At 39.7% G+C, this 26768-nt stretch overlaps 1 protein-coding gene across 7 annotated transcripts in view; it reads right to left on the bottom strand.

Annotated features, from left to right (window-relative positions):
* Positions 1 to 26464, bottom strand: part of STAU2 (staufen double-stranded RNA binding protein 2) — a 356018-nt gene extending 329554 nt beyond the window's left edge. For 5 of the 7 annotated variants that reach the window (XM_045186118.2, XM_045186119.2, XM_045186115.2 and 2 more), the window contains exons 1-3: positions 26291 to 26464; positions 20010 to 20075; positions 17377 to 17431 (exon numbers count right to left, since the gene is read on the bottom strand). In XM_045186118.2, coding sequence (XP_045042053.1) covers positions 17377 to 17382 — 6 coding nt within the window. In that variant the 5' untranslated portion in view covers positions 17383 to 17431; positions 20010 to 20075; positions 26291 to 26464. The remainder of the gene's footprint in view (positions 1 to 17376; positions 17432 to 20009; positions 20076 to 26290) is intronic. The other 2 variants (XM_024578270.3, XM_045186116.2) reach the window with 1 other exon arrangement.
* Positions 26465 to 26768: the final 304 nt, after the last annotated feature.

Genomic DNA, 26768 nt, shown 5'->3' on the forward strand with positions numbered 1-26768 from the left:
CATCTATAGAACAAGTCATCCGGTCCATCTATTTATTGAAAGTCTCCTCTGAAATGGGTATCTTTAGTGGGAATATTTGCATAGAGTACAAATAGCCTCTTATTCTGTTAAAGACCCACCACGTACCTTCTCCCATAGACCTTATTACCAATCCTCCAATACTGATCATCCAACCAAACCATCTATCCCATGAAAGGTGTAGCTCCAAATTTCTGAATTTCTGTCTCCACCTAGATAGGCAACTATATTTAGAGTTGTCCCTCAAAATTCGTGGGGTATTGGTTCCAGACCCCCACAGATACCAAAATCCATGGATGCTGAAGTCCTTATATAAAATGGCATATGTTAAATAGTACTCCCACACAACTACATACATTTTCTTGTATGCTTTATATCATTTCTAGATTACTAAAAACACAATATAAACACTATATAAAAAGTTGTTCTATTGTATTGTTTGGGAAATAATGACAAGAAAAAAGTCTGTTATGTATTCAGTACAGATGCAAGGATTGTAGGCCTAACTACACAGTACACATCAACAACAATGTAACTTTTTTTTCCAAATATTTTGCATCCCCAGTTTGTTGAATCCACAGATACGAAACCTGCAAATACGGAGGGCCAATTGTACTGCTTGAAGTTAGGTTCACCAAAAGGATTTCCCTTTCAGGGCCTTCCTGTAGCGCTGCAAACATCCACTTCCAGTTGGTACCAGGCCTGAGCTCCTTCTTCTTCCATCTATTGATCATAGGGAATTTGCCATGAGGCCTTGGGTATTGACTGAGGAAGAGGTGCCAATGTGGCAGGAATAGGCAACATACTCTGAGCAGTTTCACTCTCATTTGATGATAGAATACTGAGGTATGTGCCTAGCTTTGTAGCTTGATGGATCAGAGAACACTCAGTTCATGATGGCAGCTCAGGCTGCACACTCCTTAGGTGTCTCATGGTCAGGTGTTCGCTCTCTGCCAGGGCCCAGTACCAAGCTAGGTACTGAGCAAAGTTCATCATCACCATTCCTGGCCATCACTGTGAATGTTGGTCCAGGGCACAGGGTAGGACTCCACACACCAATTAGTTCCAGGGAGGCATAGTAACTGCCCTATTGTACCACAGGACACCCCAGACAGCCCAGAAACTTCAAGGGACACCTCTAAATCTCAGCATGTTACATATATGTCCCTCCAAAGATGGGGAACCAGTCCACAGTGCCTCTAGAGACCCCCCCTGGAGTGCTTACTGGCCAACTGGGAGAAATTTGACCCTGAGTCCCTCAAGAAAAAGGATAATCATCTTTTTCAACATGGCCTGGCCTCAGTATAAATAAGGCAATGGAGACGTTTGGCCAGTGAATGGCCCCGTTATTTTTTTTTTTTTAATCTTTATTGTATTTTTTTCCATTACCGTTTAGTCTGCATATAATCTCCTTCCCCCAGCAATCACCATACTGTTCTCCACGTTCATAAGTCCTTTTTCATTTATGATCAGTGCTTCCACCCCTTCAATCCACCTGCTACTACCTGTCATCCAGCTCTCTATCTATGAGTCTTGTCCCTATTTTCCTTGTTAGCTCAGTTAGTTCATTAGATTCCACACGGGTGAAATCATATGGTATTTGTCTTCCTCTGACTGGCTCATTTCATTACCATAATGTTCTCTAGGTCCATCCATATTGTTGCAAAGGGTGAAATTTTCCTTTTTAGAGCCAACTACTATTTCATTGTATGAATGTCCCATTGATTTTTTATCCACTCATCTACTGATGGACATTTGGGCTGTTTCCATATCTTAACGATTGTAAAGAATGCCGCAAGGACATGGGGATGCTTATGTTCTTTTGAATTAGTGTTTTAGGTCCCTTTTGGATATATTCCCAGAAGTGGGAACCCTAGGCAAAAGGCAGATCCATTTTTAATTTTTTGAGGTAGCTCCATACTGCTTTCCACAGTGGCTGCCCCAGTCTGCATCAAACCAACAGTGCAAAAGTGTTCCCCTTTCTCCACATCCTCACCAGCACTTGTCATTTGCTGATTTACTGATGATAGCCATGCTGATAGGAATGAGATGGTATCTCACTGTGGTTTTAATTTGCATTTCTCTGATAGCTAGTGATGGTGAGCATCCTTCCATATGTCTATTGATCATCTGTATGTCCTCTTTGCAAAAGTGTTTATTCAGCAATTTTACCCATTTTTTAATTGGGTTGTTTTTATTCATGTTGAGTTTTGTAAGTTCTTCATAAATTTTGGGTAGTAACCTTTATGAGATGTATCAGTGAATGTATTCTCACATTCTGTGGGTTGTCTTTTTATTTTGTTGACAATATCCTTTGCTGTGCAAAAACTTTTTAGTTTGATATAGTCCCATTTCTTTATTTTATCTTTTGTTTCCAAGCCTGGAGAGATGTATCCGATAAAATATTGCTACGAGAACTGTCTGAGATATTGCTGCCTATGTTTTCTTCTATGATTTTTATGGTTTCGTTTAAATTTAAGCTTTTCATGTATTTTGAATTTATTTTTGTGTGTGGTGTAAGAAGGAGGTCTAGTATGATTTTTCTGCACATATCTATCCAATTTTCCCAACATCACTTATTGCATAAACTATTTTTAGCCCATGTGTGTACTTGCTTCCTGTGTTTAACATTGACTATATGACGTGGTCACCGGCAAGCAGTGTCTGTGGCATTGTGGCTGAGACAAGACAAATTTTCACATGGACTACTGAGTCCTGTGGAGGAAAAGGGACAGCATGGCCACTCTCTCAAGAGGAGAGCACCCCGACCCTTGCCTAATTTGCATAGGAATACAGGGCATATATGGAAAGCTCATCAATCATTGTCAGGCAGTAATAATCAAATAGATAACATTCAAAGAACTCTGAGGACTTATTTTGAGTCAGGGTCAGATAGCTAAAGGACCATAAAACTTTGGTGAAACAAACTCATTTCATGCTTGGACCCTTATCATTTAAATTGAGGGCATTAGCAAAGCAGGTTTCACAGGATTTTATGCATTCTTTCTCAGGCCTGATGACCCGGGGGAACCTCTCCTTTCCAGCACAGGGACGCACCCACCTCCAGCATTGTTTCAGGTTTAAATCAGGCAGGGGAAGTAAGGCAGCCAAGAGATTAGGAGACTTGTTGCAGAAAGAATGAGGACTCAGGCCATGTCAAAACCAAGGGACGAGGGTCCATCACCCCCTTTCTCCATAGCCCCCCAAGTCCTTCCCTGAGGGCCCCCTCATGACTGTGCCTGCCTTAGGTCATCCCTCCCTCGAGGAATCTTACCCATCATTGGCTAACTGGTCGTGCACTGGGGGGGAGGCAGGGTGAAGTAAAGTGGGCAGAGGCAGTGCTCCTGTCGGGGAGATAAGCTTTGTTTTCTTAGTGGCTTAGGGTCTCAAGATATCTCACTCAGCCTTAGCCATGGGGGGTTACAGTCTCTGAAACCAGGCAGGGTGGTTCCCAACAACTATAAAGGTGTGGGGTTATTTCTGGGATCTCTATTCTGTTCCACTGACCTATGTTTCTGCTTTTATGCCAGTACCAGGCTGTTTGTTTACTATGGCCTTATTGTGTAGTTTCTATTAGGTAGTATGATTCCTCCAACTTTGTTCTTCTTTCTCAGGGCCTCTGCTGGTATGCGGTCCTTTTATAGTTCCACATGAATTTTTAAAATATTTGTTCTAGTACTATGAAACACATCATTGGAATCTTGATAGGAATTGCACTGAATCTATAGATTGTTTTGGGTAGTATGGACATTTTAATGATGTTAATTCCTCCTATCAATGAACACAATATTTGTATCTTCTTTCTTCAGTGTCTTATATTTCTCTGAGTACAGGTCTTTAACATCCTTGTTTAGGTGTCATCCTATGAACTTATTTTATTTTATTTTTTGCAATTCTCAATGGGATTCTTTTAAGTTTCAGTTCTTTTTTTTTTAAATAAGATTTTATTCATTTCCTTTGAGAGAGAAGGGAAGGGAGAAAGAGAAGGAGAGAAACATCAATGTGCAAGAGATACGATGTGCATGAACTGACTGCTTCTCACACACCCTCAACTGGGGACATGGCCCACAACCCAGGCATGTGCCCTGACCAGGAATCGAACTAGTGACCTTTTGGTTCACAGGCCAGCACTTAATCCACTGAGCCACACCAGCCAGGACTAAGTTTCCTTTCTGTTAGTTCATTATTGGCATATAAAAATGCAACTGATTTCTGTATATTAATTTTGTATACTGCTACTTTGTTGAATTCACTTATCAGTTCTAATAGTTACTTTTTAGAATCTTTGGGGTTCTCTGTGTACAGTATCATGTCATCTGCAAATGACAACAGTTTTACTTCTTCCTTGCCAATGTGGGTGCCTTTTATTTTATCTTCTTGTCTGATTGCTATGGCTAGGGCTTCCAGTACATGTTGAATAAGAGAGGTAAAAGCGGACATCCTGTCATGTTCCCAATCTTAAGGGGAATGCTGTAGTTTTTCCCATTAAGTATGATGCTGGCAGTGAGTTTGTTATACATGGCCTTTATTATGTTTAGCTATGTTCTCTCTACTCCCACTTTGCTGAGAGTTTTGATCATAAATGGGTGCTGGATTTTATCAAAAGCTTTTTCTGCATCTATTGATATGATCGTGTGTCTTTTATCTTTCATTTTATTTACATGGTGAATCACATTTATTGATTTGAGAATGTTGTACCATCCTTACATACCCAGAATAAATTCCAGTTGATCACAGTGTATGATCTTTTTTCTGCATGGCTGTGTTTGGTTTGCTAACAATTTGTTGGGGATTTTAGTGTCTATGCTCATCAGGGCAATAGGCCTATAATTTTCTTTCTCTGTAGTGTCTTCATCTGGTTTTGGAATTAGGATAATGCTGACCTTGTAAAATGAGTTTGGGAGCCTTCCCTCCTCTTGAATTTTATGAAATAGTTTGAGAGGGAGAAAGGTTAGTTCTTCTTGGAATGTTTGGCAAAATTCACCTGTGAAACCATCTGCTCCAGAGCTTTTGTTTGTTAGGAAGTTTTGATTACTGCTTCAATCTTATTAGGTGTAATCCATCTATTCAGATTCTGTGATTCTTCCTGATTTATTTTTGAAAGATTGTATGTTTCTAGGAACTTATCCATTTACTCCAGGTAATCCAGTTTGTTGGCATATAAGTGTTCCTAATATTTTCTTACAATGCTTTGTATTTCTTTGGTGTCAGTTGTTATTTCTCCTCTTTCATTTCGGATTTTATTTATTTGAATACTCTCCATTTTTATTTGAGTCTGGTAAAGGTTTGTCAATCTTGTTTTTCTTTTCAAAGAATCAGCTCTTGGATTCATTGATCTTTTGTATCATTTTTTTAGACTCTACTTCATTTATTTCTGCACCAACCTTTATTATTTCCTTCTTTCTACTTACATTGGGCTTTGTTTGTTGTTCCTTTTCAAGTTCCTTTAAGTGTAAAGTTAGATTGTTTCAGTTTTTTTCTTGTTTCCTGAGATAGGCCTGTAATGCTATGATTTCCCTTCTTAGAATGGCTTTCCCAGTGTCCCACAGATTTTGGATTGTTGTGTCCTCATTTTCATTTGTTTCAAAATATCTTTCAATTTCCTCTTGATCTCGTTGTTGACCCTTTCATTGTTTAATAACATATTATTTAGCTTCCATGTCTTTGCTTGTTTTTCAGTGTTTTTTGTGTGATTGATTTCTAGTTTCATAGCATCATGTTCAGAGGCATGATACGATGTCAATCTTCTTAAATTTATTGAGACTATTTTTGTGTTCTGACATGTGGTCTACCCCAGAAAACAATCCATGTGCACTTGAAAAGTATGTAAATTCTGGTACTTTGCGGTGAAATGCTCTGAAGATATCAATGAAATCCATTTCACTTAGCATGTCGTTTGAGGCAGCTGTTTCCTTATTGATTTTCTGTCTGGAAGATCTATCCATTGCATCAATGGGGTGTTAAAATCCCCAACTATGACCGTATTTCTGTCCATCTCTCCCTTTATGTCCGTCAAGGTTTGTTTTACTTATTTAGGTGCTCCCATATTGGGTGCATAAATATTTACTACGGTTATATCCTCTTTTTGGACTGTTCCCTTTATCATTATGTAGTGTCCTTCTTTGTCTCTTACTATATTATAGCCTTTGTTTTAAAGTCTATTCTGTCTGATGTAAATACTGCTACCACAGATTTCATTTCCTCTCATTTGCATGAAGTACTTTTTTCCATCCCTTTCCATTTTTCAGTACTGGTTTGGTGTTTTCAAACTCCTGTAGCTTTTTCTTTTCAGGGAAGCTCCGTATGTCTCCTTCAATTTTAAATGATAGCCCAATAATCTTGAGTGCCAGCCAAGATGAATTCTTCACACAACCAAGAGAAGGATAACAACCAATTTAAAAACAAAAGAAAACCCAGAACTGCCAGAAAATCAAACTTTATGGAAGTCCGACAACCAAGTTGTTAAATAAACCATCATCCAGACTGGTAGGAGGGGCAGAGATGGGAAGCTGAGGCAGAGAGTACACACAGCAAGGCGGTGAACCGAGCAAGACAGGCCGGGGCTGGCTGAACACGCAGTCCCACATTCACATGTGGGTATGCCAGGAGGAATGACTGGGGAGCAAGACAGACTGCAAAACCCAGGATTTCAATGCAGAAGACTAAAGACTCAAAACCTCTGGCTGTGAAAACCTGTGGGGGTTATCACATCAGGAGAAACTCCCAGTCTCACAGGAGAGTCCACTGGAGAGGCCCAAAGTTTCCTACAAAGTCTAGAAAACCCACCTACCTGGAAATCAGCACCTGAAAGGGCACAATCTGCTTGTGGGAAACAAGGGAAATGACAAAAAGTGGGGCAAGAGCCGAGCGAGCAGTTACTCCCTGACACCACCCCACAGACAGCGCCACAACCCAGCTACATGGGTTGCCCTGCCATGATGAATACCTAAGACTCTGCCCCTTACAACATAACAGGTGCACAGAGACAAACAAATATGGCCTAAATGAAAGAACGGGTCAAAACTTTAGAAAAAGAACTGGTGAAGACATAGACAATATATCAGATGCACAGTTCAAAACACTGGTAATCAGGATGCTCACAGAAATGATTGAGTTCGGCTGCAAAATGAAGGATGAGATTAAAACTATACAAGTGAAATGAAGGAAAATATACAGGCACCAACAGTGAAGGGAAGGAAAGTGGGACACAAATCAACGACTTGGAACAAAAGGAAGAAATAAACATCCAACTGAAACAGAATGAACAAGAATTAAAAAAAAATAAGGAGATGCTGAGGAACCTCTGGGACAACTTTAAACGCTCCAACATCCAAATCATAGAAGTGCCAGAAGAAGAAGAGGAACAAGAAACTGAAAACTTATTTGAACAAATAATGAAGGAAAACATCCCCAATCTGAAGGAAACAGACTTCCAGGAAGTCCAGGAAGCTCCAAGTCTACCAAAATTTGGATCTAAGAAGAAACACACCAAGATGCATCATAATTAGGTTAGCCAAGATTAAAGATAAGGAGAGAATCTTCAAAGCACCAAGAGGAAAAGAGTTACCTACAAAGGAGTTCCCATAAGATTATCAGCTGATTTCTTAAAAGAAACCTTGCAGGCAAGAAGGGGCTGGAAAGAAGTATTCCAAGTCATGAAAGGCAGGGACCTACATCCAAAATTATTCTACCCAGCAAAGCTATCATTTAGAATAGAAGGGCAGGTAAAGTGCTTCCCAGATAAGACATAGTTAAAGGAGTTCATCATCACCAAGTCCTTATTACATGAAATGTCAAAGGGACTTATCTAAAAAATATACCAAAAACTATGAACAGTAAAATGACAACAAACTCGCAACTATCAACAACTGAACCTAAAAAAAAAAAAATAAGCAAGTAACTATAACAGGAACAGAAATGGGGATCATATGGAGGGCTGGTTATCAGCGTGGAGGGGGAAGGGGAAGGTGGGGGGAAAAGGTATATGGAATAAGAAGCATAATTGTAAGTACAAAATCAACAGGGAGAAGTTCAGAATAGTATAGGAAATAGAGAAGCCAAAGAACTTATATATATAATCCAATGACATGGACGAAGGCATGGGGGGGATGCTGGACGGGGAGTATGCTGGAGGGTGGGGTGACGTAGGGCAGAGGGCGATAAGGGGGGGGGAAATTGGGACAACTGTAATAGCATGGTCAATAAAATATACTTTAAAAAAAGTCAAAAAATAAATAATTAAATGATAGCCTTACTGGTAAAGTAGCCTTGGTTGTAGGTCCTTGCTTTTCATTACATTGAATATTTCATGCCACTCCCTTCTAGCCTGAAATGTTTCTGTTGACAAATGAAATGACAGTCTAATAGGTGCTCCCTTGTAGGTAACAACCTGCTTTTTTCTTGTTGCTTTTAGGATTCTCTCCTTGTCCTTAAGCCTTGTTTTTTTTAATTATGGTGTGTCACAGTGTAAGCCTCTTTACTTCCAAATTGTTTGGGACTTTTGGGGCTTCCTGGGCTTGTCTTTTTCATTCACCAAATTAGAGAAGTTTCTGGTCATTATTTCTTCAACTAGGATCTCAATTTGTTGCTCACTCTCTTCTCCTTCTGATGTTACCATAATGCAAATGTTGTTACACTTTATATTTTCCAAAATCTTTCTTAAGCTTCCTCATTTTTTAAAATTCTTTTTTCTTTCTGCTGTTCCGCCTGGGTGTTTCTTTCTACCTTGTCTTCCAAAACACTGATTCTATCCTCTAATTCATCTAACCTACTGTTTATTCCTTCCAGTGTATTATTTATTTCAGATATTGCATTTTTTATCTCTGGTTGTTTATAAAATGGTTTCTATGGCTTTTTTCATGCTGTTGAGTATTCTTAAAATCATTACTCTGAAGGATCTGATAAATTGCTTGCTTCCATTTCATCTAGATCTTCTGGAAAATTCTCTTGTTCTTTCCTGTGATGTCTGTTTTCCCATTTTCTCTGTTTCTTTGTATTTTCTGCCTTTTTAAACTGATACTGATACAGCCTCAAGCAGTAATCAGCAGCCCACTTAAGTTCCACAGGGTGCAGCAGAGTACTCCCTGCTGGTGGGGCTATTGCTTCCCCTCAGGCTGATGTGATTTGGAGAGGACTTCTCTGCCTGAGAAAGATGGCTTCTGCAGTATGGGGAATGACTCAGCACAGGGATCCTGGTGGCTGTTTGTTGGGGACCACTCTATGTGGTCTCAGAGACTGTAGCCCTGCGAGAGCAAGCTTTGAAAGGGGCTAGAAGTCTCCCTGGAAAACCAGGTTAACGTAGGTGGCAGGCATGAGCCGACTCTAACACTAAGGGTTCCCATGGGAATCAGGCCTGAAATGTACATCTTGTCCTGTGAAGCTTGCTCTGCCTAGCAATAGCCCTGTTGGTATAACCCTGATGTTTGAGTTCAAGGCATAAGGAGTGAAACTCCCTATTTCATGATATATGCCTTTACAACCATCCGGCATCTGCGTATCTCGCAGACCCCGACATGAAAAGATTTCTTCAGTTGTTATCTCTACAGTGTCAAGTTTTTTATGACTGTAAGTTTTTGGACATTGATTGATAAGCTATGCACCTGTGCTGTATCCCCCTGCACTTCCCAAACCTAATAAAAGCCATGTTGAAGAAGGGCTCAGGGCATTCTCCACTAGAGGGAATCGCCACCCACTTTCCCACCGGGACAACAAGATTGTATCTGGGACAACTCTATTCTCATCCACAGTGTCTGGGAGAACTTCACTGGCCGAAGCTCCCCACAGCTGTTCCTTCAGTTCCCTCACCAGAGGCACAAACCCCAGACTCTCTTCAAGGGTCTCTTGTCCATTCTGCCCTCTCTCTGCGGAAGCGCAGGGTAGGTGGCTGCAAATGAAAGTTTGTGCATTGACCCTTTTATAAGGCTTTCTGTGTCTCCAGCCATTTCTACCTGGCGGATAGAAACCATGCTGTTTTCCACAGCTGGGTGTTATCTGGGGTCCTTTCTGGCTCTGGTGCTGTAGGCTGGGGAGCCCAGCTTGCGGTTCTGACCCCTTTGTTCTCAGGGGGAACCCCCCCACCCACTGAGGTATCACTCCGGAACTTCAGCTACCACCTGTAGGAGCCCAGCCAGCCCTCTGGAGCCTCCTCCACACTCCCCACAGTCTTGTGGTGAAGTGGTTTCTTCTGTCTGTCCTTGTTTGTAAGGTGTCTCTCAGCTAGTATTCAATTGGTTGTTGAGGATGATTTCTCTTCAACTTAGTTGTGATTCCAGATTGGTCCTGGTAGGAAGTTAGTGTAGCTTCCATACTCCTCTGCCATCTTGGACCACTCCAGCACTGTTAATTTTAATACCACCTTATAGCTAGACCTATTTGTTGGTCCCAAGGAAACAGACGGAGGTTCCATATATACCAGTTTTACAGCCCTCAGAGACGACCCTCGGCTGTAAACTAGGAAAATGTACCATGTTTTGATATTTTTTTGTCCCATCTGCTTTTTCCTTTTTTCATCTTTACCTAACTCCCTTTGAACTGATTTTTTTTTTAATTTTTATTTATTGACTTTTGAGACAGAGAGAGGAAAGGAGAGATGGAGGGAGAGAGACATGTAGAGAGGAAGGGAAAGAAAGAGGGACAGAGAAACATCAATTTTTTGTTCCGCTTATTTATGTATTCACTGGTTGACTATTACACATGCCCCAACTGGGGATCAAATCCACAACCTTGCCTACAGGGGACAATGCACCAACCAAGATACTCAGCCAGGGCCATACTGATTATTTTTCAGTATTCAATTTTATTTCTTTTATGAGCTTATAATTTTTCTTTCATTTTATAGCATTTGCTCTAAAATATACATAGCCTATCTTCAAATAGTATTATACCACTGCACGTACTGTGTAAGTATCTAACAATACTATATGTCCCTTTCCCATGCCCCACTTCTTTATGCTACTGACATGTCAATTTATTTCTATGCATATTATAAGCCTCCAATTTTATCTTTCCTTTAAAGTCAATTATCTTTTGAAAAGTATAAAAATTAAGAAAATGTCTTTTATATTTATGACATACAAGTCCTGTCCAGAAAAAACCAACCATTGTTAATATAATGAGAATGGTTTGTGTGACATCAATGTAACCTGGCAGCCAAGGAGAGTGGACTGGAATGCATATCCAGGAACATTGACAACTTTACTCTACTAGTCAGTGGAGGCAATAGACACCGTTGAGTGAGCATGTGCACTGTGTGGCCGTCGCATTCAAAATGAGTGAGTAGAGCAATGAATCTGCATCAAATTTTGCATTAAGCTCGAAAGTTCCTCTCTGGAAACTATTCAGATGATTCAGAAGTCCACAGCTATGAGCAACTGGTGATTGGCAGCTTCATCACAACAATGCATCCATTCATGCACTGCATCTCATGCAGAGTTTTTTGGTGAAACAACAAATCACCCAGGTGACTCAGCCCCCTACAACCCAGATTGGACGCCCTGTGACTTCTGGCTTTTTCCAAAACGAAAATCACCTTTGAAAGGGAAGAGATTTCAGACTGTTGATAAGATTCAGGAAAAAAACAATGGGACAGCTGATGGTGATTGGAAGAACTGTGTGACGTCCCATGGTCCCTACTTTGAAGGGGACTGCGGCATCGTTGTCCTATGTACAATTATTCCTGTACCTTCTGTCTTCTTCAATAAATGTCCCTGTTTTTCATATTACATAGCTGGATACCTTTTGGACAGACCTCATATTTTACAATTTTTTACACTCTCCATTCCTTTCCAAAGATCAAAATTTCCATCTGCTAGTATTTTTTTTTTCTGCCTAAAGAACTCCCTTTAAGACTACGTGTAGTGCAAGTCTGCTGAAAATGAATTCGCTCAGATTTTGCTTTTCTCAAAAATCACTGCCTTTGCAAATGATATATCTGAAAAGGGATTAATACCCATAATATATAAAGAACCTTCACATCTCAACAAAAACAAAAATATGCCAATCAAAAAATGTGTAATGAACTTGAACAGACACTTCTTCAAAGACCATATACAGCCCTGGTTGATGTGGCTCAGTTGGTTGGAATGTTGGCCTGTAAACCAAAATTCCACATGTTCAAATCCCGGTCAGGGTACATGCCTGGGTTGTGGGCCAGTCCCTTTTGGGGGGCATGAGAGAGGCAACCAATCAATGTTTCTCTTGCACATCAATGTTACTCTTCCTCTTTTTCTCCCTCCCTTTTCCTCTGTCTAAAAAATAAAATCCTTAAAAAGAAAAAAGAAGTTCTGACACATGCTGCAGCATGGGTGAACCTTAAAGACATTATGCTAAGTAAAATAAGCTAGTCACTGTAGCACACATACTATATGATTCCATTTAGAAAATCTTTGTTGTTTTCTCATGGTACCTTTGTTTAGAATAAGTTATTATTCTCTCCTTTCTTATTTTTTTGAAAAATTCAAGAAGGATTAGTGTCAATTCTTTAAATGTTTGGTAGAGCCCTGGCTGTTATGGCTCAGTTGGTTGGGCATTGTCCTGCCAACTGAATGGTAGCCAATTTGATTCCCCGTCAGGGCACATGCCTGAATCGCAGGTTCTGTCCCCTTGGGCGTGTACATAAGGCAACCAATTGATGCTTCTCTCCCTCCCTTTCCCCCTCCCTTCCCCTATCTCTAAAATTGAAAATAATATTTAAAAATAAATAAATAAATGTTTGGTAATTCTTGCCAGTGAAGCCATCTGGTCCTAGACTTTTCTTTGTTTGGGAAGGAGTTTTTCTTATTATTGATTCAATCTGTTTATATTTTCCATTTCTTCTTGAGTCAGTTATAATAATCTCTATTTCTAGTAATTTACCCATTTCACGTCAGTTATCTAATTTTTTCCTATATTCATTCATAGTATTCTTTTTTTATTTCTTTAAGGTCAATGATAATGTCCTCACCTTCACCTCTGATTTTAGTTATATGCATTTTTGCTCTTTTTATCCTTTGCCAGTCTAGCTAAAAGTTTGTCAATTTGTTGGTCTTTTCAAAGAACTTTTGGTTTCACCAATTCTCTATATTGTTTCCTATTTTCTATTTTGTTTATCTTCACTTTAATCTTTATTATTTCCTTTCTTTGTTAGTATTAGATTTAATCTGCTCCTCTTTTCTAGTTTCCTTAAGGGGAAAAGTTGTTTGAGATGTTTCTTCTTCCTTTACGTCAGCAATTTTAAGCTGGTGTGCCACAAGAATTTTTAAAACATGCAATACCTGACTATTTAGTCAAGGGCACTGACATCTTCTCCCTTAGATTGTCAAATAAAAAAATGACAACAGCCCTGGCTGGGTTGCTCAGTTAGCTGAAATGTTGTACTGATACGCCAAGGTTCTAGGCTCAATCCTGGTCAGGGCACATATAAGAATCAAGCAATGAATGCATAAATAAGTGGAACAACAAATCAGTGTTTCTCTCGCTGTCCTCCTTCCTCTCTCTCTCTAAAATCAGTAAGTAAAAAAAATAATTTCAATGACAACCAACACAATAGTGGCCATCTGGTGTGAATGCCCTGTCTTGAACCTTAAATATATATGTCATATAATAGCGTTGCATCTCACTGGTCACATTACATAATAGGATTGTGTCTGATTGGTTAATTGTTCGTATCAGAAATCTGTATATATAAGAATAGGCAACTTTTTTTTTTCTAAAGTCACTTAGAGCAAAAAAGGGAGGTAATTACTATTACTATTTTTTTTGTAAATCAATCAAAATTACACTTTTTGTCAGATCAGCAAATATATTTTTTTGGTGTGCCACAGAATTTTAGTAATTACTTTGTATGCGCCATGAAATGAAAAAGGTTGAACATAGTTGCTTTATGTGTTTACTGCTATGAATTTCCCACTGCTTTTGCTGGATCTCATGTGTTATAGTATACAATGTTTTCATTTTCATTCATCTCTAATTATTTTGTAATTTTGTCTGTGATTTCTTCTTTGAACTGTTGATTATTTAACAGTATTAATTTCCACATTATTTGTGAGCTTTCTAGTATTCTTTCTGTTATTTTTAGCTTCATTCCACTTTGAAGGGAGAAAATACTTTGTATGTCTTCAATCTTATTAAAATGTACTGAAACTTGTTTTGTGGTTTAACATATGGTATATCCCTGGAGAAAGTCTCATGTGCACTTGAGAAGGATGTATATTCTGCTGTTGCTGGGTATTTTATATATGTTTGTTAGGTCTAATTGGTTTATATTGTTGTTCAAGTCCTCTCTTTCCTTACTGATCTTCTGTCTAAATGTTCTACCCCTTATTACAGCTGAAGTAAGCATTTTAGTTTTTGATTGGATGACAAAACCCATAAATTGTACACTGTTGGGTTATGAATTGTGTTGTACTCCTCTAAATAGTGTCAGGCTTTGTTCTTGGGCACAGTTTCATTACTTGGGATCACCTGGAGCCTTCTGAGGACTCCTCCCAATGCACTGTGTACAATATTAGAAGGTCTTTACAAGGTCTGGATAGCAGAGACACAAAATATTCCCAGCATTCTGTGAGCTCTGGACATTGTTTTCTTACTGTTTTCCAGTAGTTCTTTCCCTGGTTTTGAGTAGGTCCTATCATCATCTACAGATCAAAACTCAGCCAAAGACTGAGGGAGAACCCTCTGCAGGTCTCCAGAGTGCATACACGCTTGAGTGCACTCTTCTACTTTAATATATACTCAATATGCCTGGCTCCTACAGCTTCCTTCTCTCTGGTACTCTGGCCTGCAATTCTAATCACCTTGGTCTTCCGAAACTTTTTTTTTTAAGATATTTATTTATTTATTTATTTATTTATTTTTAGACAGAGGGGAAGAGAGAGAGAGGAGGAGAGAAACATCAGTGTGTGGGTTGCCTCTCACTTGCTCCCTACTGGGGACTTGGCCTGCAACCCAGGCATGTGCCCTGACTGGGAATCGGAACTGATGATCCTTCAGTTCGCAGGCTCATTCCGCTGAGCTACACCAGCCAGGGCGGTCTTCCCAAACTTTTATCTGTGCTGCTATCTCAACAATACTGGGCTTTGCTCTGGTACTTCCTCCTTGCACTGCAGCCTGTAAAACACCTCTAGGCTCTCTGGTAAACTGGTGCAATGCAATACCACAGTCTGGTGCCACCTGTCATCTATTGTCTACAAACCACTGTGTATATGTTTATATGTTCCCAAGTTGTTATAAAGGAAGGGTATATGTTATTACTGCATAACAAGTTAGCCCTAAGAATTTCTGGCAATTATTAGTTTGAGTTTGGCAATCAAGGAGCAGCTTAGCTGGGTGGTCTGGCTCAGGATTTCTCATGAGATTGTAGTCAAGATGTTGGTGGGCCAGTAATCTAGGGCTGGAGGCCTGACAAGGGCAGGGAGATCTGCTTCAAAAAGGCTAAGTCACACACTGTAGGCTGGAGGCCTCAGTTCCTTGTGAGCTGTTGGCAGGAGGCCTCAATTCCTCACCAAGCAGGGATCTCCACAGGGCTATTCATGACATGGCAGCTAATTCTGAGAAGTTTACTATTTTTTCAATCCTCTAACGGTAGACTGCATCCTATGGCTTCAAGACAGATGGGCAGATTGTACTCCACAACCAAACTTAGAGAAAAAATAACTAAGAGTAAGTGGTAGCAGGTTTTAAGAGAAAATAATAGAGTCCCTGGTACCTGTGGCAAGAAAGAGAAGGAGAGCACGTATAGCTGACCTGGTCTTGAGAAATGTTCAACAGCTCCATTCCACCAAACACACCAACCTAAACATCTGCCTCTCTCATCAATCTCAAGAGCCAGAGGGCAATGGCAACAGCGACAACAGCGGCGACATACATACAAATACTAACTGCAGTAGTAATAGTCCAAGGACTAACACTAAACATTTGCCTTTGTTACTCCTCACAACCTGAGAGATAGGAATCATTATCCATTAAATGGATAATCCATTATCATTATCCATTATCCATTATCATTATCCATTAGGCTCATATGGATTTATACACCTTATGGTATATAATGGTGCAGCTTTATTCTCCCAATGTGACAGACACCCGGCTCCCCCTTGTACTGTAGGGGGCACTGAAATTCTATTTTGTCTTGCCTGTCCTTCCATTCCACCTGAGTCAGGCCAGAAAGCTTCCTCTTGGCGTCAATATTCCCAGTATCTACTACCAAACCTCTTTAAGGGAAACCATTTAAACCTTTTTTTTTTTAACTTTTAGTATTTTTTTTATTTTATTTATTTATTTTTAGAGAGAGAGGAAGGTAGGGAGGAAAGGAAGGAAACATTGATGCACAAGAGAAACACTAATCAGCTGCCTCTCACACACTCCCAACCAAGGACTTGGCCCACAATCCAGGCATGTGCCCTGACCAGGAATAGAACCAGCAACCCTTCAGTTTGCAGGACTATGCCCAACACATTGAGCCACTACAGTCAGGGCTAGTAGCTTTTTTATTTGTTTCGTTGTTTTTTAAATCACACTTCTTTTAATCCTCTGCTCTGGGTTCTCCCAATGCTACAGCTGCCTAATACAGACTTCCCAACCCCTTAAGATACATCGCCCTGTCAAGTGTGCCTAACCAACTAATCCCCAAAAATCTGCCCCACATCAGCCACTTGTTTTAACACATTTCACAGCTCATATGTCTTCGTAATTTTTATTTACTACAGCTTCATGTTAAGATGGGTTTCCTCTCCCTTGGAGCACATAATTACTCATCAGGGAGAAAGGTCAAAACTATAACAAACTACATAAGTTTTCATTAGCTTTTTATTAAATAATGAATAAAAATATATAAAGCAATGATTATAAATATTAGCTCAGAAAATTCTCAAGGGGGTATAATCAAAAGAATTTTATTTACAAATAAAAAGAAAAAGATACCAGTGGACACATATGAGCAATTCACAAAAGATGAAACCAAAAGAAACAATAAAAACAAATCATAGAAATGCAAATTAAAGTAACACTTTTTGTCAGACAGATTGGCTAGCATTAAAAATTTTTCAAGGATGTAAGGAAACAGGCATTCTAATAAACTTCTAATAGATATATTTTTGTATTTTTGGTATTTATGCATTAAATATCTTTAAAATCTACATACCTCTTTGACTAGTATTTTCATTTCTAGTAATTAATTACAAGAAAATAATGGACAAAGGAACACAGATGTGTGTAAAAAATGTCTCACCATGGCACTAACTGTAATATAAAATCTGTCCAACAATAAGGATTTAACTAAATAAATTTTAGTACTTCCAAACTATGATTATTAAGTCAATTCAGAATATTAGGTGTTGTATAATCTCAGATTTTAAAATAACACATATTCACACAAAAACATACCTGCATAGAAAAATATCTAGACGTTTACACCCCAAAATATTAGCAGTGATAATCTCTGCAAAAAAACAGTGGAATTATTTGTGATTTTCTATTTTTGCTTATTTGTACCACCTAACTTTTCTATATGAGTTGCATATGGGTAACAAGACACATTCCCAAAACACAAAAGTAAACCTGAGGAACACAATGTAAAGGCAGAAGTGCCATTCTTCTAACAGAACATGAACATTCCCAAGTTGCCTAATAATAATAATGTCAGGCAGGATTAATATAAGAAAATCAAATAACTTAGTATTCAACAGCCTAGGTTTTAATTAGTTCTAGCAACATACCTGCAGGAATTTGTTAGTACTATTCAGGCATTTTAAGACAACAAAGTGACCTCCCAAATAAAAATTTACTACTAATCCTAAAGACAGTGTTGAAAATCACTTAAGTAAAAACTTCAACAGCTTCAAATGGAGTTTCGGCTTCAATAGCCTTTTGCCACATTTATCTCAAGAATCCTCACTCTAAAGGGAAAGCACTCACCATGAAAATGAGTGAACGTGAAAATCACTCACAAGTTGAAGAATTCAATGTGACTTTAGGCTTAGCTGAAGAGAAAGTCTTCTCTCTAACTTCTATAATCCAAATTAGGTTAGCTTTTCCCCTCAAACTCAAACATTTTGGAGGGATAAAGCTTAATCAATAACAAGAGAGGGTCCTGAACTGGATCTATGAATATATATATATTACAAGCAAGGTATGTGTATCTGCAGACACTATAGACAATTTCTAACCAAAGCCCAGGGACGCATTTGCAGCCATGCAGAATGTTGCTTAGTAATTATTTAAAACACCTGACTCAACATGACGGGCAGCACCCAGTAAATCCTGAGTAAGGCTCATCTATGAACTATATTTTCAGTGATGTTAACTGGCAAAAAATGATTTCTTCCATCTGTCTGCAGTAGAATATAAAAGCAAACTATTCCAATTGGACCCATACAGTTAATGGCAGGTATCATAAGGTTAATTAGAGGCAACTTCAGATAGTCAGCACAGTTTTTAAGCCATGTCTCATAAAGCTCCGTGAAAGCATCCAATGGGAATTCACAGCCACTGTGGAGGTACAGGAAGCACTAAGCACAGTATAGCTTTAAGATGCCTTTAAACTGATATTAGTGATGTGTTTGATGAAAGCAGTATTTGTTGCCCCAGAAAATTTTCTAGTGCAAGGAGAGAATCAAAGAACAACTTTGCCTAAGGGAGAGATTTTACATTTATGGCATTTATGTAAAGCAAGCATCATATAATACCAAATTGACAACACAATTATGTGGTTATTGTTGAAAAGAATGCAGGTCTCCTTGCTTTCATGACAACTCTAGCACCACTCATCCACTCATTCAGCAAACACATTAGAACCATACACAAGAACTATTCTAGGACTGGGGGATACAAGAGTAAATAAAGCAAGGCCACTGCCTTCCTGGAACATTCATCTGACAATAGACATATAAATAAATATATGATGAACAGACATTAAACAAATAATTACGTATTTAAATAACATGAAAGTGTCAGGATATTAAATAAAATGGCAGTCAGGGTGCTATGAGAGCAAATACTAGGCCTGTAAAGTGAGCAGAGCACAGGAAAGTGAAGAGAGGTCCAGGCCGAGGTAGTCTATGCAAAGCCCCTGCAACTAGACTGATCTTGCCCATTCTAGGAACTGAAACAGTCCGGTGTAACTGAAACATTTTGATTGTTTCCTGTGCACATGTTAAATCTTAGATATAAAAAGACATCCAAGTTAAGAAATCAAGCTGGTAACTGCCCCATGACTCTCAAGCTCAGAAAAGAGGTCTAGAGCAGGTGTAAACTTCTAAGTCATTAGAAATGGTGTGTGATGCACAAGAACTGGAGATTTCTTAGGAAAGGTAAGCTGGATGGAGGGCAGGGGTGGAGGAAGAGACATGTATAACTTCCTCAATCACAAAAATAAATGTGCTTCTTGCAATCAAATTTTGCAATGAAATTAAACTTTTTGATTTGTAAATGTTAAATAAAACAAAGTATTTTCTAATATTATAATTAACGATACAATGCCCGACTTGTTCAGGAAGGGGAAAATTAGGTGTATAAATTCTTGGAGAAATGCCAAGACCTAAAAAAAAATATTTCTTTCAGTGAGTCTAAGGCATTCTATGCTATAATTTATTTAGCAGAGTACTTCCTTCTAGCCTTTTCCAATGCCCTAGAAAAGGAACCCTTTTTTAACACACTGATACAACGACTTCACAAGATTTGTCATTAGAATGCTTTCAGCCTACAGAACTGCCACTACTGGAGACAGATCACGACGTCTGCATTCTGAACATACAAACACGTCCTGGAGGGATGGAACATCAAAAAGGACCAGAAAACCTGTTCTGGACGCTCAATGCTCTTGAAAGTTATCACTATTCAGGATCATTACTATAATCCAAAATGACCTGCCCTGCACAGTCTCCTATAAAGAATAGATAGCATGTAATTGCTCTATAAAGCAGTGGTCAGGTTATGGTTACAGAAAAGCTGAGTAAAAACGTTCCACAATTTATGGCCCAAGCACCATATTAGTATGACAGGCCACGACACAAACTTACCTGATTGATTTGAAGCATGTTAAAACAATATTGACCAAACGTCTGTATCCCTCACGACTCCAAAAACTAGAAAATGAAAATGAAGAAAAAAAGTTCAGCTTAGCCAGTGATTTCAATGATTGGCACTTGAAACACAAGTCCTTGATCAAAATCAAATATAAAATGGATTAGGCCTATATCAGCATAGAACTTTCTATGATTTTCTACTATGCTGTCCAGTCCAGTAGTCACTCGCCACATATGGCTGCTGAGCAGCTGAAATGTGACTAATGCAACCAAGAAAGTCAATTTAATTTTCTTTAATATAACTGAAACGTAAATAATCACATGCAGCGAGTGGCTACCATCCTGGAATGTGCGGGTCTGGACTGAACAAAGACAAAGAACCCCTGGTTCTAGAGTTCTAAGACAATTCCAGCAAAAGTGAAACTTAAAATGATTTTAAAGTTTATATTTAATATATGCTCCCCCATATTTAGTATACACTGAGATTAATATTTAATGTATACTCCCCTTACTCCAATAAGGTTTTAAAAAGCTTTGTTCCCACCCCATATAAGATCAATTAAACCCAATGATATAGCACACATGCATTCTCTTAGCTGGTGTGAGAAAGAGCACACAGGTTACCTACCTGGACTTTTTTGTTTGTGGTTTCTGTTTGGTATCACCATTATAAAAATAGCATGCACATTTAAATTTCACATAAAATTTTCCAAAGGAAAATCACCATCCTGACACATCCCAGTGTTACATTTGAATTCACACCCTCCCGGATCTGACCTCACCATAGTTGTATTTCTTTTCATGTGGCAAATACACTTGATTTAAAAATACATAGTAAAGAAGGGCAGGAACACCCAAATTTGTAAACAAATAAATCATGGGATCTTGTAATGGGAAAGGTTTACATAAAAAATAAATTATGTATACAGCCCCCCCCCAAATTATCTAAAAAGCAGTTACACAGTCTTGATATACAGCAAGAGTTATCTAATAACTTGTGTACAAATTTATATGCTATAGAATTTTAATATTCGACTCTTCCTCAAAAGCAAAAGTTCTTGAGATACATATATACATGCAGATACACCATACACACAAACACACATACATATACACACATATATGCTTATTATAAGTGTGTGGGTGTGTATTTAGCTACCATTTTTTCAAAATGACAAACTAGGGACAATTCTAAATGACTCTGAAAGTTTTTAATATATGTCTTACAAGTGACCTCAACATCTGTATCAAATTTCATATTTTCAAAAGAATCATATGTTATAAGCACAGCACAAGGCCTGAATACCAGCAAATCTGAGATTTAGTCTAAGCTCTTCAAGAAGTTACCTTCTGAGCCTCAGTAAGTGACTTTGTGCATCTTTGGGTTCTTTTTCTTTCACATTTTCTTTTCCTTCCTTTTTTTTGAAATCTTTACAAAGTAAACTGAAGTCCTTATAGTTGGTAGCCTCTAACAAACAGAAAACAGCAGAAATAATGAGCTACCACTTCCAAAACTGGGTTATGAAAAGACCATAACTTCTATCCCAGGGATCACCTGCTCTGCTTCTCTCTCCTGTCTGCTCTGAGGGGAGTCAGCTGCCATACTGTCAGCTGCTGTTTGGATAGGCCCACAGGGCAAAGATCAGAGGCAGGCCTCCAGCCAACAGCCCAGAAACTGAGGCCTTCAGTCCAGTACACCCAGGAACTGAATCCTGCCAAGAGCCACAAGAACAAGCTTGAAGCACCTTCCCCTAGTTGAGCTTTCAGATGAGACTACAGCCCCCACGGCAGCTTACCGGCAACCTCAGAAAAGACCCTGAGCTATAGACACCCAGATAAGCTGCATCCAGATTTCTGGGATAATAAGTGTTTGTTGTTTTAAGCCCTTAATTTTGGGGGAGTTTGTTATGCAACAATCAATAAGACAGTTCAGTTCAATTCTAAAATTCTATAATCCTATAGTGCTTCGGTATTAACATAGGTAGGTAGGCCAAAAAAGAATTAATTCTCTGTTCGAAATGAGCAAATGAGACCGTTAGAATTAGAAAGTGGTAAATTACAAAACTTAAACCTAAACGTCTATATTTTATTCAAAAGATAAAAGTCATTAAAAGGTGTAGCATTAATTAAATATTATAATATACTAGCTATAACTAAAAATACAGACCCATGCAATTTCCACTTTTTAATTATAAATAATTCATTTGGAAGTTACAATGTAAATAAACTACCACACATGACTGTGTCCCTTACTTTCTAGAATTTAACATTATTTAGTAAGCACTAATCAAATTTGAGAAACCTCACTTTGTTTTAATGTAAACCTCTAAATTTACAAATGCTTATCTCTAGACCAGTGTGTGTTTCTTTAGTGTTAAGAGTCTGGTAACACTGGTGGCTGATTCGGGGAAGTAGACACAGTAAGATACAGGGATACATTATTTAAAGTTCCAATCTTCTGATATAAAAAGGTAGTTTTATGAAGAAACAAAAATGAAAGCACCTATTTGCTTAAAATTAACTATACAATTTTAAATATTCTGTAATTTTCTTCATAATTATAAAGAAACTAACATCCACCACAGCACTCTGTGACGAAACTGGATAACGCTCTGAACCTATTGTTTTTCACAAACAAGTTATATTAGATTTACATCAACATAAAATTTGTAATTCACAAGTATACGTGGATAATTCAGAATGCCTACAGTAGCACATCTTTTACACTTCATTTCTTCTTTTAAGACATGTCTGGTGTACTGTCCTATCTTTAAATCAATTTGATAAAATGTCAAGGCATATCAATAAAATGCAGCACAATTTTACACTGCCTATGGCTTCATAAAATTCACTTCTTCCTCCTCTGTCAAAAGTTTCCAGCTCCAGTTCATTCCAATTACAGCTAGATATCTTTAGAGAACTCTCACATGCCCCCAAAATGCCCTACAGTAGTACCCAGTCAAGCACATTACAACAGTTTCAGATTCCAGCTACTAAACGGCAACAGGCGGGCAGTTTATAGAGAGAGGGCACTGCTAAGTGGAGAAGACTTGCTGCCCATGAAGACTTAGGAGGTCCAGCATTCACCTGAAATATACTGCTGGTATAACTCACTGCTTTCGGAATGAATGACATTTGGCCCACTGATAAACTAAAAGGTGGGTATAAATCTGCAAAATACTCAACAATTAAATACTGCTTTATAAAATGACAATATTAATCTAATATAAATTTTTATATCAGCACCCATCACAATCCTCACTTTAAATGTCTTTGTTTCACAATAAGAAAAGCAAAACCATGTACTATCCCCACTCTTAGACGCCAAACCCCTACAAAACTAATTATCAACTCAAAGCTCCTTATTCAAAAGAATTCATGGGGTCCTTAAAAAGTGTTTTAAGGATGTTTTTAATTTCCATTTCTTTTTAAAAGTAGGCATCCCCCAGAAAACTGCTTTTATGTTAAAAAAAATTGAGTATGAATTTTAATATGTCCTAAGAGCCTATAAAAAATTCTGTGTATACAGGCGTCTCAGTCCCCGAACTTTTCCAGTAAAAAAGAACCCACATACCACCAGCCAAGAAAAAAAGAAAACTAACATTTATCAGACACCAATTTTATATTCCAAGTGCCATATTTTGCCATTTTTACATTAACTCAATCCTCATCACCTTCAATATAGGTGTTATCCCCATTTTTCTAGAAGCTGGGTTTATTTCCCATGGTCCTGTGCTAGGAATAAAATCCAATATGGTCTGGTTCGAATCCTCTTCTCTTCGTTATACATTTGTTTATAAATAAAGACTAAAATTCTTAAAATTTGTCCTGTCACAATGGGCATGATCTGTAGGACAACTTCGGGGATTTATTCAAAATCAAATATTTATAAACATATAAATTACAATTATTATGGATTCTAGGCACTCATTTAATATTTTCTTTAGTATTAAGAGGAGACATATATATGTATATAGAGAGATTTGATCATACTGTGCATATCTCTATTCAGTCTAATATTAACAAATTAACAATACTTATATTTTTCCTTCTTTATGATCTGTACATATAAATAATCAGATGCCCAGCACAAAAGGAGAAAGAGTTAACAGAAGTAAACAGAAGATTAGCTACCAAAAAAAAAATGTTGGCCATAACTGTCTTCCAGAACCTGATCCTAAAACAGGGAAACCACTCAACTTCACTTTCTGTGTTGTTTATAATACTATAAAGTTCGATGGCCATCTTAGATATTTTTCATATCCTTATCTTCGCTGAAAACCAGATTAAACCACTCTTTCCTAGAATTTCATTCCAGGCACACTAAATAACCTAAAATGTACAAGTTATATGTTTTCCACCCTGTGTATTTAGTAGTAAAGAACTATGATGCATAACACTTACCCTCATGGTCCAGGAAAAAAATACTGTGTGTGTCATAGAGATCAAGTGATAAATGGGTAAAATAAAGTGAATCTGAGTAAAGGTTACATGAGTGTTCTCTGTATTATTATTATTCTTGCTACTTTTCTGTAAGCTTGAAATTATTTCCAAGTAAAAAGTTAAAACTTAACAATTACATGGCATTCTATCTAAAGTTAACAATACATATTTGGATCATAAAGTGACATTTTTACAAATACAAAACAAATTTTTAGGGAAAAAATTAATGATTTGTGTGGAAATATGCACCATATCCCACCAACTAATGATCACTTAAGAATAAATTTCAAATGACACTGCTATGTAATGAAAAGGTGGCAATGGGGACTTGAGTTGAAACCACAGCAGGGAAAGAAAAAAGCATACACACCCCACAATTTGCCCTAAGTGCTTCAAAAATTTAATACAGGCCTGCTGCAAAATGCAGCAAATCTACAATTCAAGTTATATGTGGAATCTCTAGTTTACAATAAAATGTAGACAAACTGAAAAATGACAAACTTGTCCTATCACAGAACAATCGAGATACAGAATGTCTTGGTTTAGATAGTTTTATTAAATATGATTTTTTCCCCACTGCAGCTCAAATAACAGTATATTTGAACCATCTTAAGAGCAAGGACAAGGAAGAAATATCCCCAGGAGAAATGCTGCAATGTTTTCTCCCACTAGGTTACCATTATCCGGCCTGTCCGTCGCAATTTTGATTTCAAGTGTGGACCATAGTTCCTTAAAACGTAAGGATGGATCAAAAGATAGATTTTGCTTGGCAAAAGTGCACCAAAATTGTGAAAACAAACGTTAAACATAAAGGTTTTCAGCTAACAGTGAAATATCTTTAAAGGATCATCTCTTCTTTCTACAGGAACCACCCACTTTAAAATCCTTTAGTGGTCCTTCTCTATCTGAGTGGTCCTTAACCTTTGTGGGATGACCGTTTCCAAAGAAAATTCACAAACGCAAAATTCTGCACGGATTTGCAGGGACTTCAGGAACCCCCGAGGCCATTATCCCCGCCCCCCTCCCTAAGAATCGCAGCTCGGCGTCGCCAGGATCGCCTCTGCAGAACCCCCACGGCCTCAACCCCGGCTCTCCCAGGACGGACTGGCGTCGCTGCCCTCACACCGAGGATTCTGTAACTGATCTTTGTCTCTTCGCCCAACTCCCTTCACCCCGGCAAGGTCACTAACTGCCAACTAGCCCTCCTCTAAGCCGAGCCATCACGGTGGTGGTTCAGAGGAGCCACCGCAGAACTTGCCTGTCATAGGATCTATTTTGTCCCTTCGGCCCCACCTACCTTCCCCATTTCGGTGTGTTACGTCTTTACCACTTGCCCATTACACAGAAATAGCCGCCCCCACCCCCAGTACCCCCCAGGCCCACTCCCCCCAGACCCTCCCCTCCCCTCTCCTCTGTCGCCTCTCCTCTATCCTCCCCACCGTCTCTCCCACCCGACCCCCACCTTCCAGCTCCCTCCGTGGGGTTCTCGCCCCCCCCCCCGCCCCGCGCCCCACTTGTGCGGGCCTCCCAGCCTCCTCCCGGCTCCTCCCCTCGCGACACCTGTGTCGTCCCACCCCCTCCACACGCCCCCACCCCAGTTCGTTCGCCCCCTCCCCGGTTCCCCGGCCCCCACCAGCCTCCTCCCCTCCCCCTCCCGCCAGGAGCTAGCGTGAGGAAGGGGGAGGCGCGGGGAAGGGGAGGCCGCGAAGGGGCCGGCTCCTAGGGGGTCGCCTCGCACGGTAGACCTGCAGGGCTCCCCAGCGCCCTCTGTCTCTCCTCTGCCGGCGGGGCGGAAGTCGGGGCCTCCGGGCGCCCCCCAGCCGGGTACTTACCTTCAGGCCAGGGACCCTTTGCAGACAGCTCCAACATTGGCAAACACTCCACAGAGCTGACCCCGCTCGGCCGCCGCTGTCGCCGCCGCCAGCTTCCACCCCACGGGCTCCCTGCCCCCAGCCTACGCCCGCCTTCCCAGCGCTCCCACCGCGCCCTCCCGGGCCCGCGCCGCGCGCCCCCGTCCTGCGCGCTCCCGACCTCCCTCCTTCCTCCCTTCCTCCCGGCCTGCTGGTGGCCAAGCGCGGCCATTGTTCACGGCGCAGCTCCCGCCCCCTGGTGGCCATCAAGGCCCCGCAGCGGCGGCCGCCTCAGAAGCTGCGGTGCAGGCTCCAGCAGGCTGGGCCACCACACGAGGGCCGTTCCCGGGGGCCTGGGGAACGAGGGCGGGTGAGTGCACTGGGAGTGCACCCGGTGCTAAGCCAGCTGGTCTCCCGCCCGGCATCCTCGGCTGCAAAGGGTGGGCCTGGGGCAGCCGTT

The sequence above is a fragment of the Desmodus rotundus genome, chromosome 8, assembly GCF_022682495.2.
Source record: "Desmodus rotundus isolate HL8 chromosome 8, HLdesRot8A.1, whole genome shotgun sequence".
Lineage (NCBI taxonomy): Eukaryota > Metazoa > Chordata > Mammalia > Chiroptera > Phyllostomidae > Desmodus > Desmodus rotundus.